Source organism: Gouania willdenowi, chromosome 18, assembly GCF_900634775.1.
Source record: "Gouania willdenowi chromosome 18, fGouWil2.1, whole genome shotgun sequence".
Taxonomy (NCBI): domain Eukaryota; kingdom Metazoa; phylum Chordata; class Actinopteri; order Blenniiformes; family Gobiesocidae; genus Gouania; species Gouania willdenowi.
This window is the reverse complement of record NC_041061.1, coordinates 3,889,202-3,907,387: the sequence shown is the minus strand read 5'-3', so window position 1 is coordinate 3,907,387 and position 18,186 is coordinate 3,889,202. Positions and strand designations below refer to the sequence as shown.

The 18,186-nt window shown below is 36.0% G+C and overlaps 1 protein-coding gene across 3 annotated transcripts; it reads right to left on the bottom strand.

Moving 5' to 3' along the window:
• Nucleotides 1–199: 199 nt before the first annotated feature.
• Nucleotides 200–14,481, bottom strand: LOC114480533 (nuclear factor 7, brain-like). 3 transcript variants are annotated; one of them, XR_003676123.1, is made up of 10 exons: nt 14,340–14,481; nt 11,973–12,070; nt 10,554–10,960; nt 9,882–9,977; nt 9,402–9,635; nt 8,377–8,524; nt 8,277–8,303; nt 8,052–8,198; nt 782–1,157; nt 200–663 (listed from the first exon to the last, which is right to left on the bottom strand). XR_003676123.1 is itself a non-coding variant. In XM_028474764.1 (9 exons), the coding sequence occupies exons 3-9, from the start codon at nt 10,941–10,943 to the stop codon at nt 1,051–1,053; spliced, it is 1,149 nt and encodes a 382-aa protein (XP_028330565.1). In that variant the 5' UTR covers nt 10,944–10,960; nt 11,973–12,070; nt 14,340–14,481; the 3' UTR covers nt 200–1,050. The 3 variants fall into 3 exon arrangements, 2 of the variants coding, with proteins under 2 accessions (XP_028330565.1, XP_028330564.1); XM_028474764.1 differs by having other exon boundaries at nt 200–1,157; XM_028474763.1 differs by lacking the exons at nt 200–663; nt 782–1,157 and having other exon boundaries at nt 5,476–8,198.
• Nucleotides 14,482–18,186: the final 3,705 nt, after the last annotated feature.

Below are 18,186 nucleotides of genomic sequence, written 5' to 3'. Positions count from 1 at the left end.
TTTTAACATTGAGTCACTGTTGAATCAATGTCAGGTGCCAGTGTAGGAAAACCATTGAATTTTGTTTAGATGTTGTATATTTAATCAATGTTGAAATTTCAACATCATTATCAAGTCCTACTTTTCAACATAGTTTGACACACTATATATATCTTTGTTACACTGTTTTCACTAAAGTGTTACACTGAAAAAAGTCCACTTAAAAAATAAAGAAAAATAACATTTAAAATGAGCAAAAATATCTGCCAACAGAACAAGAACATTTTACTTGGTAAAATTTTCAAAAATAACAAAATAATACTAGCCTCATATGACCCACAGCAATCTTGAAATTAGTATTTTTAGACTAAAAACAAGTAATATTTTCTTTTTTTAATCAGTAATGTTCAGAACAATTTTCTTAAAATACAGAAATATTCACTTATTTTTGTCTCATTTAAACTTGACAAAGGTAAATAAGAAAAAGTAGCTTAGTAATAAAACTTGAAATAGGAACAGATATTCTAAAAACAAGCACATTTCACTTATTTATTTTTTAACAAGAAAAATATGCTTAAAATCTTGATGTTGATGTAAAAGTTTGATGCAGTTTGTCTCACATACACACACCACAGGGCTCATCAAGGGTCTTGATTGAAGGCAAGTGTTGGGGTCCTCTGTTGACTAAAATAAACAATTCATTAAATCTTCACCCAAATATAGAAGTTTGAATAAAATACATCATTATAGAAAAAATAATTAACAACTGAGACAAACTACATAAAAAAACAATTAATCTGACCTCCAAAATGTGAATCAAAGCATCACTTGGGTGTCCCAACTTTTTCAGAAGAGCAACATGCGACAGAAACATCTGAGGCAGTACTTTCAGGATAGTAAGTGCATTCTTTACTATTTAAACATAAGAAGAAATCACAATTGTTTTAGGCCTTGAGAGTATGTGGGAACATCTGTAACAGCAAATAAATCATTCTTATCTTAGTCTTGCAATCGTGGTCCTGTCATTTTTTAAAATATCCCCATAAAACTACGCTGCTTAAAACATCTCAGTTAACGTTTCTTCAGCTCCATTTTGGAATTTAAGGCTTCTGGGCCTTCTTCTTGATGGAGTTGCACCTTGTTTCTTTTATGGAGTTGTGTTACTTCCACACCATTTCCTAAAACAACAATAACAAACTATTACTATTGGTAACTGATCAAAAAATAATTATTTTACAAAATGAGAGATTGACCCATTCAGGTGTGCTGAGCATAGACTTGTCTCACAGCATTGGGTAGTATTCTACTAGACGCTTAGCCATGGCAGTCAGTTCACGGGGGACTGGGTACCTAAAATCATCCTTGGATGCTCTTTTTTTTTACTTGCTTTACATGCTGTCAAAGGTCAACACTACAAGAAATGCAATCTTTTTAACACAGCAATGCATGTTTTGCATAATTGTGACAATCACCAGCCCTCCCTAAGGAAGGGTAAGAAACTTTTTATTATGGGGAGGATATAAAAAGGGAGAGCAGTGTTACACCTAGGTGGAGGGGGAGGGGTAGAGGGAAGGGTGCAGGGAGGAGAGACTCAAGGTAGAAAATGGAAGGGAGGGGAAGAGTTGATTATTTTAAAGTGAGAGTGAGATGTGAAGTTGTAGTTGTGCATATTGTGTTGTGTAATCAAACCAGTCTGGTGACAAGTGTGAAGTTTAGCTATAATGGTGGTGGCTGTGGACAGAGGGAAGGAGTGAGTGGTAATACCTAAAACAGGTATTTAGAATCAACGTGTCTAAAGTCAAGCCCACTTGTTCTATCTCACAGTCCAAGGCATGCCAGTGCATCGTCGACCAATGTATGCGCAAGAACCGCTACTGTAAACCCAAGAGCCGAGCAGCCCCCCAGATCCCAAACCGAGAGGCGGCCACCGCCCCCAAATACACATCCGAGAAAGCCCCAAGGAGACAAAAACCCAGCGCACCCCGTCACCGACCAAAACCACCAACCCCTAAAGCCCCCCACCAACATCCCCCACCCCCACGAGGAGAGGGCCCAGAGAACCCCCCACTAAAGACCCTAGTAAAGGAGCCAAAGCCCACTCCCAGCAGACGGCCAGAGCCGCGCCGAAAGGGCAGCCAGCGGGCCCAGAGCCAGCAGGGACCAGACCCCAGGCCAGAAGGAACCGGAACAGAAGCAGCACCGGTAGTACCCCGCCTACGGCCTTCTACGGAAGTGGATTAGGGCAGATTTTGATGGAGGAAATAATTTCGGGCAAATCAAGAATAAAGTCGAAATTTTGAGAATAAACGAGAAACATAATGTGGAGATTAAAGTCAAAATTTTGAAAAAAAAACTCCAAATACAATATCTCAATAAAAGTCAAAGTCATATCTACAGAAACTGACGAGGGCCAGTTTATTTTTGAAAATTAGAATTTAAACTCGTCTTTTTGACTTTAATCTCCACATTTAGTTTCAACTTTATTCTCGAAAATTTCATTTTTTTACTTGATTTACTCGAAATTATTGTCTTCATCAAAATTGGCCCTAATTTGCTTCTGTAGATATAACTTTATTAGCAAACCTTCAACTTTGATCACAATATTGTATTTTGAAGTTTTTAAAATAAAAATTCGACTAGAATCCCCACAATATGTTTCAAGTTTTCTCAAAATTTCAACTTTAATCTCGAAATTTCAACTTTAATCTCGAAATTTCAACTTTATTAATCCACTTCAGTAGATTTGACTTTCTTAGCAAATCAGTTAATTTTGAGTTTATTTTCAAAATTTCGACATTCCTAAATTATTCTTTATTTTCTCAAAATTATTTTCTCCATCAAAATTGGCCCTAATCCGCTTCCGTAAACCTAAGATTGAGGCCACCAGATGTCTTGATACTGGTATCATTGTTTGAATCCCTTTGAAAAACTTTCTGCAAATACTGATTAAGCAAAATAAGTCTGCAAAAATTCAATGATGGCTTGTTCAAAGCAAGGCAGCAATACTTTTCTGAAATTATTGCCAAAAATGTCAACAACTCTCGCACCTTGTTTTCTGTAATTGAAAAGCTCACAACCCCCCCAGATCAGATAGCCCCTGAATTACTGTCAGCTGGAAAATGCAATGAATTTTCTGTATATTTCAATGAAAAAACACAATCAATAAGGTCAAACATCAGAACAAACCAGCAAAATCACAAAAAGCTTGAACAGCTTCAACCACTGAGGGATGAGTCAACTACAATGTTAGAGTTTATTACAGTGAACCCAAAAACAATAGAGGAAACTGTTCAGCAGCTGAATCCATCAACGTGTTGCCTTGACACAATACCCTCAAACTTCTTTAAAACTGTTGTAAAGTCAATTGTCACTGATTTGTGTCAGATAATGAACTGATCATTCCAATCAGGCACCGTACCAAAATCCCTGAAAGTAGCTGCTGTGAAACCTCTGTTAAAAAAGAGAACACTGGATGCCTCTATACTGGCTAACTATAGACCAATCAGAACCTTCCATTCATGGCCAAGATCATTGAGAAGGTGGTCTTCAACCAACTGAGTCAATTATTAACATTCAACAAAATATTTGATACATTTCAGTCAGGTTTTGGTTCTCATCACAGCACAGAAACTGCTCTGATCAAAGTGATCAATGACATAAGGTTGAACACTGATTCAGGAAAAGTATCTGTTCTCATTCTATTGGATCTAAGTCTGCATTTGACACTGTAGATCATACAATTTTGTTGCACAGATTGCAAACATGGGTTGGACTAAATGGAAAAGTAATGCAATGGTTTAAGTCATACTTGAAGGAGCAAAGCTATTTTGTAAGCATTGGAAACTTTGAATCTGACAGATTACCAATGTCCTGTGGGGTTCCTCAGGGATCTGTTCTTGGACCTCTTCTGTTTAGCCTTTATATGCTTCCTTTAGGACAAATTTTACACAACTGTAAGGTTGATGATCAGAGCTATGCAGATGACACACAACTATATCTATCACTGAACCCAGATGACCATGGTCCCATTGAGGTGTTGTGTGACTGTTTAGAAAAAGTAAACTGCTGGATGAGTGAAAACTTCCTTCAACTAAACCATGACAAGATGGAGGTGATTGTCTTTGGTAACAAGGAAAAGTAATTATCTTGAGTCTGGATGTTTAAAAGCTAAAGACCAAGTCAAAAACCTTGGTGTTCTGATTGACTCAGATCTTACATTCAGCATCAGATCAAATTTATCACAAAAACAGCTTCTACCACCTAAAGAACATCTCCAGAGTGAAAGGTTTAATGACTCAGAAAGATCAGGAGAAACTGGTCCATGCTTTTATCTCCAGCAGACTGGACTATTGTAATGGTCTTCATCAAACATCTACAGCTGGTTCAGAACGCTGCAGCTCAGGTCTGAACCAGAACAAAGAGGTCAGAACACATTACTCCAGTTTTAAAGTCTTTACACTGGCTCCCAGTCAGCCTCAGAATAGACTTTAAAGTTCTGCTGCTGGTTATAAATCTGTGAATGGGTTTGGTCCAGAATACATCAGTGAGATGTTAGTCAGGTATGAACCCAGCAGGTCTCTCAGATCTATGGACACAGGTCAGATAGTGGAGCCCAGAGCTCACAGTAAACATGGTGATGCTGCTTTTAGTTGTTATGCTGCAAAGAAGTGGAACAAACTGCAGCAGAGCTGAAGTCAGCATCACATGTGAACATTTTTAAATCAAAGTTAAAAGAAATTTTTTCTCTACTGCGTATGATTGAGAGAGAGATTTTTGGTCATGTTGTTGATGTAATGTGTTTGTTGATGATTTTAATTGATTTTACTGATGATTTTAAATGTTCTTGTTGATTTTAAACAATTGAATGTTTTATCATGTAAAGCACATTGAGTTGCCTTGTGTATGAAATGCGCTATACAAATAAATTTGCCTTGCGTTTATTTATTTACTAACACAGGTAATGCCATTGATACAACAGGGACTAATTCTGAAAAAGGGCTGGTAGACACACACGCACGCGCACGCGCACGCACACGCACACGCACACGCACACGCACACGCACACGCACACGCACACGCACACACACACACACACACACACACACACACACACACACACACACACACACACACAACTAACACCAATTACACTTGTAGGTAAATAATCTTTCTTATTGTCACATAAGACATATCAATCAACAATATTTGATGGTGTGGTGTACAGTATAAAACCTTGTATCCATGGCAACCTGTGAAAACAAACCTGTGATTCTTGATAAATCAAAACATGAACAATGGGTAAATTATGACGCTAATGTTCTTACAGCTAAATACAATAAATATTTCAGAACATCATATCTGAAAGTGGAAGGTCTCTTTATTTCCATTTTGTAACACAATCCAATATGTAAAAGTACATAGAAAATAAAATAAAGACAGGAAACCACAGATTAATCATATCAAATGTGATAAATCGTTCCTGTAAATACACTTAAGTTTAAAATCAGCACAATTACATTTTTATTTAGCAGAAAGTAGATCTGTATGAGAAAATTAACTTATCAATAATTTCTCATAGCAATCATTGAAAATTCCCTGTTTAATAGTTGCCCTGATAAATGATTGATTATTGTGCAGAAATATTTCTAAAACAATTAAAACAGTATTAAAACTTAATTAAAAACTATCTCATATAAAACCATGAAAATAAGCATTTTTATAAAATATTAAAACCAAACCCTGAAAATAGAATTTAAAAGGTTATAAACAAGGTTGCCAATTCCAATAGAAGTACTAATATTACATTTTTTTAATGTTAATATCCTTGGGTTGTTTTTCAAAAACCGGTGTTAGCCACTTTTTGCTAGCTAAACCATGTTCCAAAAAAAAGAGTGTTTTAAAAAAAAATGACTATAAAATTTGAAGATTGTCAGGAAAACTACATTGAGGAATATACATTTTTTTTTTTTTTTTTTTTTATTTTCCTAGTGTATTTTATGCTAGTTACGATAAAATATTGTCATGAAAATGTTAGCCAGATGGTGCTGACGAAAAAGCTGATGATCCTGATTAAAGTGGATAAAACACAAAGGTTTAAAAAGTTATTTCTCAAATGTTGGAAAACTAACTCAGGGCTAGGAAATATGAATTCAAAAAAGTTTTATTTTTTTTTTAGGATAGAATTAGACGTAAAATGTTAGCCACGTGATGCAATCAAAAAAGTTGATGTTTCAGATAAAAGCATGTAAAACAAAAAAAATGAAAAAGGTTATTTATTTTTTAGAAGATTGAAAACTAATCTATATTGAGTACTTGAGTCATTTTTAATTTATTTTGGGGTTTTTAAGACAAATGATTGACGGTTTCTGTTAGCCACGTGATGCTAGCTAAATGTGCCTGATGAAAATAGGCAAAAACAAGTTAAAAAGGTTTTCTTCTACGACGACCAGAAGCTTAAGAACTTTGAGCCTTAAAAAGGATGTAAAAATATATTTTAAATGTAATATATTTTCTAGGATACAAGTAAACAGATTAATGGTTAGCCACGTAATGCTAACAAATAGCTAATTTTCCAAACGAAAGTGTGAAGAAAATCTAAGGTTAATCATCGTAATGATTTCTATAATCATAAGTTAAAATTCCATCAACCTTCATTAAGTCGACACACCAAGTTAAATAAAGTCACACACACACAATATATAAATAAATATAAAGTGATGACAAAGCAGGAAAACTCTTTTTGACATAAAAATGTCACTGCACACTAGCAAAGAGGCTGATAAAGTTACAATTATTTTAGAGTTAAAACAAACCATTTCAAGCAGTAAAAGGTGGAGATTTTTACACAGAAATTATGATAAAGTCGCTCAGACTTAATTAGAAGTAAAATATTATTTTTTTCAAAGTCCTCAACATGTTCCTTAGCAGGTGGATGGTAACATAGCATGATACAATTACACTTTTAATATCTTTTATTATTTTAGCGTTATTTAAACAGTGTAAACAGTGCTATTTAAAATAATGACGAAATATGTTTGTTAATCTTTATTTCTATTAAGAACACGGTACGAAAACGTGCTAAAAATAGATTTTTGATATTAAAAACAAGAGGACATTTTTCATTGCTTTTTGTTTACGAGATTAAAAAACGTACTAAAATTTTAGACATTATCGTCCGGTCTTTCAAAACACAGACTTGTTTTCTCCCGTGGTGAGCATCTGCGTGGTGTCTTTTGTTCAGACAATCTCATATTACGCAGATGCTTTATTTTATTAGGTCTTTAAACGCCTGAAGCCGCAGGCCTGAGTAAATTTATGACAAAAGCCTTTTGTCATTATTGTTGTTCACTCACACACACCATTAATCACATTAATCAGCACTATTTGAGATTTCTGTCATGTTTTGGGAACCATTGCTGTTGTCCAAAGACATTTAAAGTCGACTTAAAAGGAAATAACTTTTCATCCTTAGGGATGACCTGATTACCAGCCAATGGTTAATAAAGATCTCTGAAAACTAGAAAACTGTTAAGGATAAAAATGGATAAAATGTGACTAAAACCAATAGTTTTAAAGTCTTACAACAAGAACTAAGATTAAATCTATAATGGAGGCCAACATTTACGCTGCTTTAAAGGAAGATGTTTGAAAACCAAACTAGAATGGTTAAAGGTCATTTCTAGGTTTTAGTGGAGAAATGGTCAAAGACTCTGAGTTTGCCTCGTCTTTCTTAGCGTGAGGGCTAAAATACGGTAAGATCTCACCACTGAATGATCCCTCAGTGAAGGAGTAGATGTGAGACGCTGCTCCAACGTTATAAAAAGACACGAGACCTTCCTCGTAGTCCACAAACATCCCCACCTTTTCAGGTTTCTCACTCAAAAGGAGACGCAGCGGCGGTGCCTTCAGAGCAGAAAACTTCTTGTCATCATAATGCGCAACAACCCAATACCCACTCTCTGGATTCAGGTTTAGATTCCCTTGCCGATTGGCATCCACCCTTGCTACCCCCAGTTCCCACCCCGTTTTATTGCTGACCTCCACCTCCAAGTAAGACTTTCCAGATTTTATACCTTTATCCCCCAAGATGCTACCAAATTTATCGAATCTCTGTGGAGATTTCTCCACTTCCTGGTTTTCTCCTCCATCTGCCACAGTTTTGCAATCCTCAGAGACTTTAAGGCGCCTGTGTGCTGTGGTTGGATCCAGCTTTATGTCCACTGTGAAGCACAAACCACAAAATTTGGCTGAGAGACAATTAGGAGACATTTAAGATCATGGACTTTGTGGTAACGTACCAGGAAACTTTGAGACTCGCCAAATTTCTGCAAATTAAAATAATTTGGATCAGAAAAGTGGAGTTTGTTTGCATTAAATCCTTGTGAGGTAGATTCTTACCTATAGGGGTCAGTTTCTCCACCTCTAGTTGGATGTTTTCCATCATTTGGGTCGTGATGGTTCTCATGCTGCCAAAAAGCAGGTCTGTGTCCAGTTTGACGTCTGTCCAGTCTGTGAGGTTAGGATTCACTTGATCAGACGAGTACGTCTGAGAAAGACAAAGAATTTAAAATTTTACCAATTCTAACCAAAGTTTGATGTGCATTAAAAAATCTGTTCAATGCAAAATAAATTGTAGATAGTGTAGAATACTTTGACATTAACCTTAGACCTTGATACCATTACCATCTTTACTATTGACATCTAGATTAGTCTCTCTGGAACTGGCAGCCTTACTGCAGAAAAGTCTTTATATTTGCAGAATATATTTTACGTTCTATTAATTCAAAAACAACAGCAATAGTGTGATTATCTTCTTGCTAATGTATCATTTTGCAGATCACAGAACTAGAGAACAGAACAGAGACCATTATCTGATGTGTTGCCAGTTTTTTGCATGATGATATTTTCCTATTTTCTGTATGACTGTTGTGGAGAGAGAAGGCAGGGATGGTGGTTCAAGAGAATATCTCTGATGGATGATAATACACAGGTGTGCCAGGCTGTTTATTCATTCTATCTGCTTATATACGTGTTTGCAGTGAGTGATTGGAACAGAACGCCAGTGAAATTGGATATTATGGCTGACCACGCCCCGGATCAAACTCCTAGCTCTTCATACCCAACTAGCACACTGGCTTTATGAGCATAAATAACTTGTGTTAATAAATGTGGGTGTGGAAAATAAACAGAATATGACTACGTCTACTGAGTCTTAGTCATCAGAACCAATGAGTCCAATAAAGAGACTTTGATAAAGTTACGTAGAAGAAGAGTATCGTCTACAGACAAGCTAACCAACATGGTGCTAGCTCTTTTTTTTTTTTAAATTGTTATCTGATCAAAACAGAAGGGATCCAACCTATGTCTAAAAATCAACTATGAGCAAAGCTAAAGGGACGTTTAGCCCAAAGCTACGTTCTCACCATGAGGAAAATGACAGAATCCTCAATGTCAGAAATGTTCTCTAACTCAGAGATAGTCTGATGGATTTGATCGACTTCTGTTCTCAGATTGTATTGAAGTGTTTTTGTCTCTTGTTCCAAACTCCTTTTCTTCTCCAACATTGGCTGAAGGACTTTGTCCATGGTTTTCTTCACCACAGTCATCATGTTGTTGAAGACCTTTTTAATTTCTTGGATCTCACCATTCAGCTCCTCCTGGAAACGTTTGGTAGAGACATTACTGATGCATGATGGGAAAGCATGGGACCAACATCCACTACATTTGTAAGAGAACTAACATATTATAATAAAGAAACATACATACTGTATGAACAGCTTGTGTAAGCACATATCTGATCATCATTTTGTGATATTATCAGACATTCCTAGTCCTTTACATTGGTTTGTGTTCAAACTTTATCTTTAACATCCATGACCTGGTTGTTTTCTATCTTAACTTACCTTACAGCTGTGCAGATCATGAGAAAATTCCTCTCTTTTATTTTCTCGGTGGGTGATTTCATTTTTCCAGTTGGCCAACACTTCATTTATTTGGGTCTGGAGCAGAGAAAAGTAGATTATGAACATAATAAACATGTTTAAATGTAATTAATGATGTTTCATTATATTGGTTTATCAATATCTTGGTAAATTCTCTAACAGGTCACAAATTTTAAAAAAAATTACATTGCCTCTGACACAGAGAGAGTCCTTTAGAGCAGTATGGAAAAATATAAAGATTTATAAAAAATGTGGTGCAGTAGGTGATTGATTAAAAAAAATCTGAAACAGAAAAAATGAAAAGGTACAAAAGTTAAATATTATACGATAATTAATACAAATAAATTAAGAAAAGGTAGGTGCCCTTGAGCAAGGCACTGAACCCCAACATGGCTCCGTTCATTGTAAAGCGACTTTGAGTACCCAGAAAAGCACTAAATAAAATTATTAATAATAATAATAATAATAATAATAATAATAATAATAATAATAGATCTAAATAATGATAATTAAAATGAATTTCAAAACATACAATAGTAAATGTATTTTCCTAAATATGTGAGGTCATACGTATTTTTTTTCAACATGTTAATGATTTTATGATAAGAATAGCTTTAAAATACAACACTTCACCTTTTTCTTCTTTGCTTCCTCCTCGATGAAGACGATGTCCTCAGAGATGCTCACACAGCGGACACACATACAGACCTGCTGGTTAGTGTTGTAGAACACCAAAGGATGGCCATGTTTCTGACAGGCTCTCTGATCCAAGTCTGTCACGGGGGTCACCAGCTCGTGGCACTGCAGCCTCTGGAAGAACCTGATCATCTCACACAGGACAACGTTCACCTCGGGCACTCTCTCCACGGGGGTCTGGCACTCTGGACACTGGTTGCCAGATTGGTTAACGAAGCATGTCTTGCAGAAAAAGTGGCCACATGTGAACAGCTGTGTACAGATGGAGCAGGTCAGCTTGTCCTTCAGAGAGACGAGCAGATCATTGAGTTCAAGGTTGGAGGCCATTTTATCTTCTTTAGAGGCTGTGAAAGTATATTTAATTCAGTGAGAGTAGCTACAATACCTGTGGTAAAGCTGAAGTACTGACTCAACTTATTTTCTAAGGCAAAAGTCAATAGCGGTGAGAGGAGACAAGACTAAACGAGATGAGGTAAGATGAAAAGAGAGGAGACAAGATGAGACGTGGCAAGGTGAAATGCAGTGAGTCAAGACAAACTTAGATGAAATAATTACAAGATTAGATGAGAACAAGATGATATGAGATCATGAAAAGTCGGATTAAGCAAGATAAGAAAAGTCCAGAGAAAACTCAATGAGATGAGAAAAGGTGAAGTTCAACATAATCTCTAATATTGCATTTTTTATCTTATCGTATCTGATCTTTTCTGACAAGTTGACATTAGTTCTCATTAAAACCAGAAGTGACAGACATCTCTTCATCGCCAAAATATCAGAGTATTATATACCAAATGTTATAAATGTATTTATATTTACATGTACCCCTCAGTGAAAATGGGTAAAAATGCAGAAGAATTTCACTACGGTGATGAATAAACTATACATTAGTATTATTAGTAGTAGTATGAACAGTTTGTATTGTTAAAAGCATGTATAAATTGTAACTGTGCTTCGCAAAATAAATATTAATATTAAATTTACTCAGATAGCCAATGTCAACAATGTGACGATTCATCATGAGACATTGTTTGTCCAGTGTCAAGTTTCAGCTTTGAATAAACAAGGTCATCTAAAAAAAAGACAAAAAGAAAGAAAGAAAGAAAGAAAGAAAGAAAGAAAGAAAGAAAGAAAGAAAGAAAGAAAGAAAGAAAGGATTAAAAAAATCAAAGGGATAAGAGAAAGCAAGTTAACACAAGATAAGACAAAATTAGCCTAAAATTAAAACATTTAAAAGAACAATTGCATTTATTTTTTTTTAACAAACTATAAAAATGTACCAATATTAACATGAATAACAACAACAACAGAATGGATGACAGTAATAAGTTTACAGTGATAATGTAATGATATTCTTACCTTTCAGTGATGATGAACCGTCTACTGTGTTGGAGGTTGTTCTTCCTTTTCACCTTTATCCCTCTGATCAGTTTCAATTTGGTTTAAAGGCTCCGCCTCTACCATTTATGTAAAACAGAATTTAAAACCACACCCACTGCCTTACCAACACGCCTCAGGCAAGACATGTATGTACGTCCCTTTCCTCTCAAAATAGTGGTATAGATCAGTGGTTCTCAAACTACCCCATTTCTCATATTTATGAACCTAAGTAAGTTCCCCTTTGTTTCTACAACATTTTTCTTAGAAAACTATTTTAAAACAACTCTAGATCATAATGATGGAGTGATAACACACGTTTGTTTATTTATTTTTTCTACTGTATTTTAGTTGAACTAAGAGAAAAAAAAGAAGAAAGAAAAAAGGTTCTGTGCTCACCAGTAATTTGTGATATAAAAATGGGGTCACATTCAAACAACCACTGGGATTAGAGAAGACACGATAAACACCACTATAGATCATAATGATGGAATGAACGAGTGATAACACACATTTTAAAGAAATGTTTAAAGATTTTGTAAATACATGGAAAGAAACAGTGTTTAGTGCAGTGGTTCCTGACCTTTTTTGGATCGTGACCACATTTTATTATCAAGAACTTCTGCCGACCGCAAATAACTAGTTTTTGATCATGTTTGAGATTTTTTTTTATTACTGCATTTTAGTTGAACTAGATTTATATTTCATAAAGTGAAAGTATAGAAAGTTGTTACAGAAGAGGATCAGGGCCACTGAAAAAACAACAACAAAACAAAAAAAAACACTGAAAGAATAATAAAAAATGTTTTTAAAATAAACAGAGCCAGTAGTGATGAACTGGTTCAGCTCTTTAACTTTTCTAGAAATTATACTTAGTCAGCAGTGTACGCTGCGGGCGGAATCTGCTACTACTTTCTTTCTGGCCGCCTTCTACTCCTAAACATGTTTATAAATTATTTCTTACCCCTTTAGCACCGAAAGAATATCTGTAATATTACGTGAATATCTGTAAAAGTCACGTTTTTCTATTAGCTCTGTCTGCTAGTGCATAGCATCTCTTCTTCACTGCAAGAATTTCTGCATGCCAACCGACCACTGGGTTACCAGCGCCCTCTGCTGGTCCAAACAAATATCTGACGTAAATCAGTGAAATGACAGTGAAATTTTTTTTTTAATGTCCAATTGTTAAGGCACAAAATACATTTTCAGTTGTACTTTTAAAAGAAAAAAAACTATTATGCAGTTTTTCATTGTTTACTATAGAACCAGAATTTAAATTAATAGGCTTCTTCTTCATTTGTATTATTCCTTTATTTATTTCATTTAAGATTTATTACTAGTTAAATTGCATTGTTTTGAATAGTTTATCAAGGGATTCTTTTGACAATGAATAATAAAAGGAAAATAATACAGTATTTTCTAGTTTTTTTCTCCAAGAAAAAAAAGGAATATTTTTCAGTCATCATTTGACTACAGTCCTATTTTGTAAAATAAATCGTGAGAGAATCGTATCGTGAACCAAGTATCGGGAATCGTATCGTATCGGGAGTCGAGTGAATCGTTACATCTCTAATATCCACTGTTATCCAGGACGTTTATTATTATTTGTGTGTAGTATATAGTCATCTTAAAGTTGTAAATCCTTGTTTTAATCAGAAATAAAATGAAGTAAAAAGTGACAAAAAAAATGTTGGGAAAGGTTGGTGAAATGGGATTTTAAAAACCACAGAAATTGGTTAAAAGTTGCAATTTAGAGTGGGTAAAAATTGACAGAAAAAGTAGAAAAAAAAAAAAAAGGGTTCAAGGCCTAAAAGTGGTAGAATAAAATAGGAACAATTAGTTTAAACTGGCAAATAATGGGTATGACAAATGGTGAATATGGTTAAATTGGCAAAAATAAGCATGAAATATGGTGGAAAGTTATTTATCAAATTTTTCCCAGGAAGAATTCTCATCAAAGAAATATCTGACATTTCCCCTTCCTAAATCCCTCACACACTAAAGAAAAAAACAAACAAGAAAAAATCTCACCACTGCGCTAAAAAAAAACAACTTAAAGGGACAATCCCTCAATTCATGTTACGGCCTAGCCTCGGCCTAGTTACTGGAGCGTAACATGAAGGTGTGCCACCTTCCCTGCAGATCTTAAGCAGACACACGAACACGAATCTACAATTTGCAATTATTTCTTTAATATTTACATACGTGAAGAATAAAGATCAACTGAAGGAGGAGCTGTAGACCAAACAAACCAATACGGCCCTCAGGATGTTTCTGACAAACAAATTGTCCCACTATTTCCATACTGATCCTGGTTGAGACACAATGAAGGATGGCACTGGTACACACCTCTCTCTGCCCAGCGGGGCACATGTAGCGTTATCTCTTCTATTCACTGGTCAGTACACAGAGGCTTGACCAATCCTGAAGGAACCCGTCTCATGATAAGTTCCAGCTCATCAGGGATGCAATCCAGGATGATTGGATGGACAAGCTGTACACACACACACACACACGCAAGTGACAATAATGGGTCAGCATATGCCAGACAACTGGTGGAAATGGTGCCAAACATTTCCTGAGTCTGATCCTGAGGAGGACAGTTAGTTCTAAAACAACAGATGACAATGATTTCGAACAAAGCAGATAATCAACTTGTGAAGACAGCCTTCAAGCACAGTCTGAAGCAGTGACTCCAAACCAGCTAGATTAACAAGCGCTCAGAATAATTACTGTATGAATAAACCATATGTATACTACCTTCTTTCATTAACAAAATATATTCAACCAATCAATCTTTAGACATCAAAGGAACTTAATACAATGAAAACAGCCCAAAATGCATTACAAAAGCTTTTTAAAAATAAATCTAACCCCTTTGATAATCCTATACACCACTCCTAATCACAGGTTAAAATAAAGACAGTGTCACATATAACATATACTTTCAAATAATGAACTCCATAATGATAATATAAGCTAAACCTAATTATATAACAATCTGCGATGCCAATTAGTGTTCTACAGGTATAGAATGGTCACTAGGGATGGGCGATATGGACTAAAAACAAATTATCTTGATAATTTCTGGTATTTATCACGATAAACACCACCATAAATAAAAAAAATTATAAATAAATAAAATAATTCCCAACTGAAAGTGTAAACAGATTCCTTACAAACACAAATAAATCTGAATACATCAACAATAGACTGCTGACTCAGAGTTCATGAGCTGATATTTTATGGAATATATTAGTGCATCACTATTAGTATTACTGTATGTAATTCATTTATTTCCTCACTTAAAATTAAACTATTTTCTAAAAAAAAAAAAAACACATGAAAAGCAAAAATAACTCAAGTGTTTTTACTGTTGCTGAATCTTATTTCATTTATCTTATGAGTTACATAAAGTTATGGTTGATAAATAACTGAGATTTCCTATAATTAAACCAGATCAAGCTGATGATGTAATCATTCACTATATTTAGGTGTAATAATAACAATAGTTACATTAGTCTAATGGAACCAGCTTTGTCTGTGAACACGTGAAATATAATTAAAAAATGTTTGGACAGATGAATAGTGACATTATTATTTATGCTCATTTTTATTTCACACAATGTGTGACATGTTTAGCTTTTATCCTTCCATATAAGTGTTAAATCTGACCATAAAACAAATCGGTGGCTTTATGACAGTAAAACGTGTACTTTTTACTTGGTCTATTCTTTATATGGAGTGGTTAGCATTAGCTCTTAGTCCTGTCTCTGTGTCGTGAGTTAGCTTAGCATAGTTAGCTTCAGTTGAGTTTCCAGTCCATAATCGTTGCTGCGGGTTCATCTCTCTCCCCGTGTTTGTGGAACTTTGGGTGGATCTGACGGAGGAACTTGGACTGGTTCACTTTGTTGAATGGTTTTCTGGTTTTAACCAAGTAGAGATCAATGATGTATCGCAGCTCTGCAGCTTCAGGTAGCCGTGACGTAGTCTGTGGGTGTGTGAGGGTTGAGGGGCGGAAGCGGCGGTGGTGCACACCGCTGCTGCGGAGGCTTCGCTACGGAGCTTCCGTGAACAGCGTTCCGTGAACAGCGTTCTGTGAACAGCATTCCGTGAACAGCGTTCCGTGAACAGCGTTCCATGAACAGCGTTCCGCTCCAGAGAATAATAAGGTGACATCAAACAGGGGCAGTTTTGGCCTGTGGAACAAGGTTTTTAGGGGCATTCTTGGCTAAATTGAGGGACAAATGACCCGTGACCCTCGCTAATTTCCGACATGGGAATTCATCGTTTATATAGTGGGATGACATATTCTTATCAGTGAGAATATTTTTGAAGATAAATCATAAACGATAAAATATCGCACATTCCTAATGGTCACTGGAAATAATGAAACAATGTAGAAAGCAGTAAGAGCATTAGAATTAGTTGTAGAACATTATATTTAAACAATCTAAAGTAGAGAAAACTATACTTTATGATAAAACCGATTAGATTTTCCAATCAAGATGTTTCCTACAAGTTATATTTACAAGAAGTACAGACAAGTTGTTTTTTCTCAAATCTAGTTTCTTCAGCTAATGTTTGTACTGGGTGCTGACAGGTGCCAGCATACACTATCTATGCAGATATGATGACGTGTAATGCTTTTTTAACAATTAAAACAGTAATGAAAAGTCACATTTTTGACCTAATGAACTGCTGGTTTCTCTTTGTTCTCAACTTCGGAGACAAACTTGAGGGTGTTTACACTATAAATGAGATTACTACAAATGTTATTCTTTTCTTTTTTCTACAAATCGTGTGACGTAACGACCACTGCGGCTGAGATAGTTGCGTGTCAACACCACGCTTATGCTGCGTTCACACCGAATGTCTCTTCTGCGGCAGCGGACGCATCTGCCACACGAAACGTACCACAGGGTCCACAGATTCAAAAAATGCCCCCAATACGCATCATACACACCATATGCGCGTGAAGCGAAGCTCCGCCCACCTGTGACACATCCAACTCGGTGAGTTTCACTGCCTGCTGAAGCGAGGAGCTGTACTCCTTTTTCTCCTCTCAGAAACATGACCGACCAGTGAAAAAAGCTGGTGTGATTAGCGGCTAATGCTATCCTAGCTCAGTGCTGACTTTCAAAGAGGAAAACTACAGAGAGAACTTTTACCTGCTACTACCACCTCCTCGCTGATTCTCCTCCATGCCAAATTCTTCCTAGTCCGGTTCTAAAGGCCATGTCCTACAGCTCCAAGTGGTCACACACAGTCTCTACTCCATGGTTGAATGGGTGAACAGACCGGTGTCCATGTTGGCGGCCTGATGTCATCGTCAAACAAAGACTCTGATTGGCTTTCGTCATGCGAAACGGCCGCAGGAGTTCAATATTTTCAGCTCCTGCGAATATGCGTAAAATCCGGAGCACGCTCGCACAGTCAACGCACTTGACGTGCGGATCGCACCGCATCGCCGCACAGGAAAGATTTTGCATCTGGGACACATCTAGCCATTGACTTTGTATGTAAACTGGACGTACCGACATTTTGTGACACATCCGGGGTAAACGCAGCATCATGCTGAACATAGTGCATGCCAACTGGCGGATGAAGAAAGAAGCCAATGCAGAGAGCAGTGGAAAAAGCCTGCTTGCATTGCTACAAAAGGCTGAAAGTTATACCTTATGCCATGTGGCTTCTGTTATTGTTTTTGTTGTCATTGTAGTGTTATTCTGGAGTCATTTTGTGTATTTTTGTATCTTTTTTTGGTGAAGTTTTGTGCATTTCTATTGTTATTTTGTGTATTTGAGAATGAGAATCCAGAAACTATAAGATGAAACAATAATCAGAAAGACTAATATGTAAGCACATCATTCATCTCTCTCTCTGGGCTGCAGCAGTCGATGACATAATTCAAGAAAGGATTTTGCAGGCATTTCTGAAAATTCTCCTTGTGCGCCATAATGCTTTTGTTTTGCTTACGTGGTGAAGATATGAGCGTTGTTCATGGATAAACATGCATGTTTACTTACCAGAATAGTACGTCTCATGTTTCCGCTCTAGCAAAGAGTGACACACAATACAAATGCTGGTTATATGTAGCTGGTTCATCTTCAACAAACACGTAGTTAAACAAACAATACTAAAAAAATAGTAAATTATATGTTATTATATACAGATATAAAGTGACAATAACAAA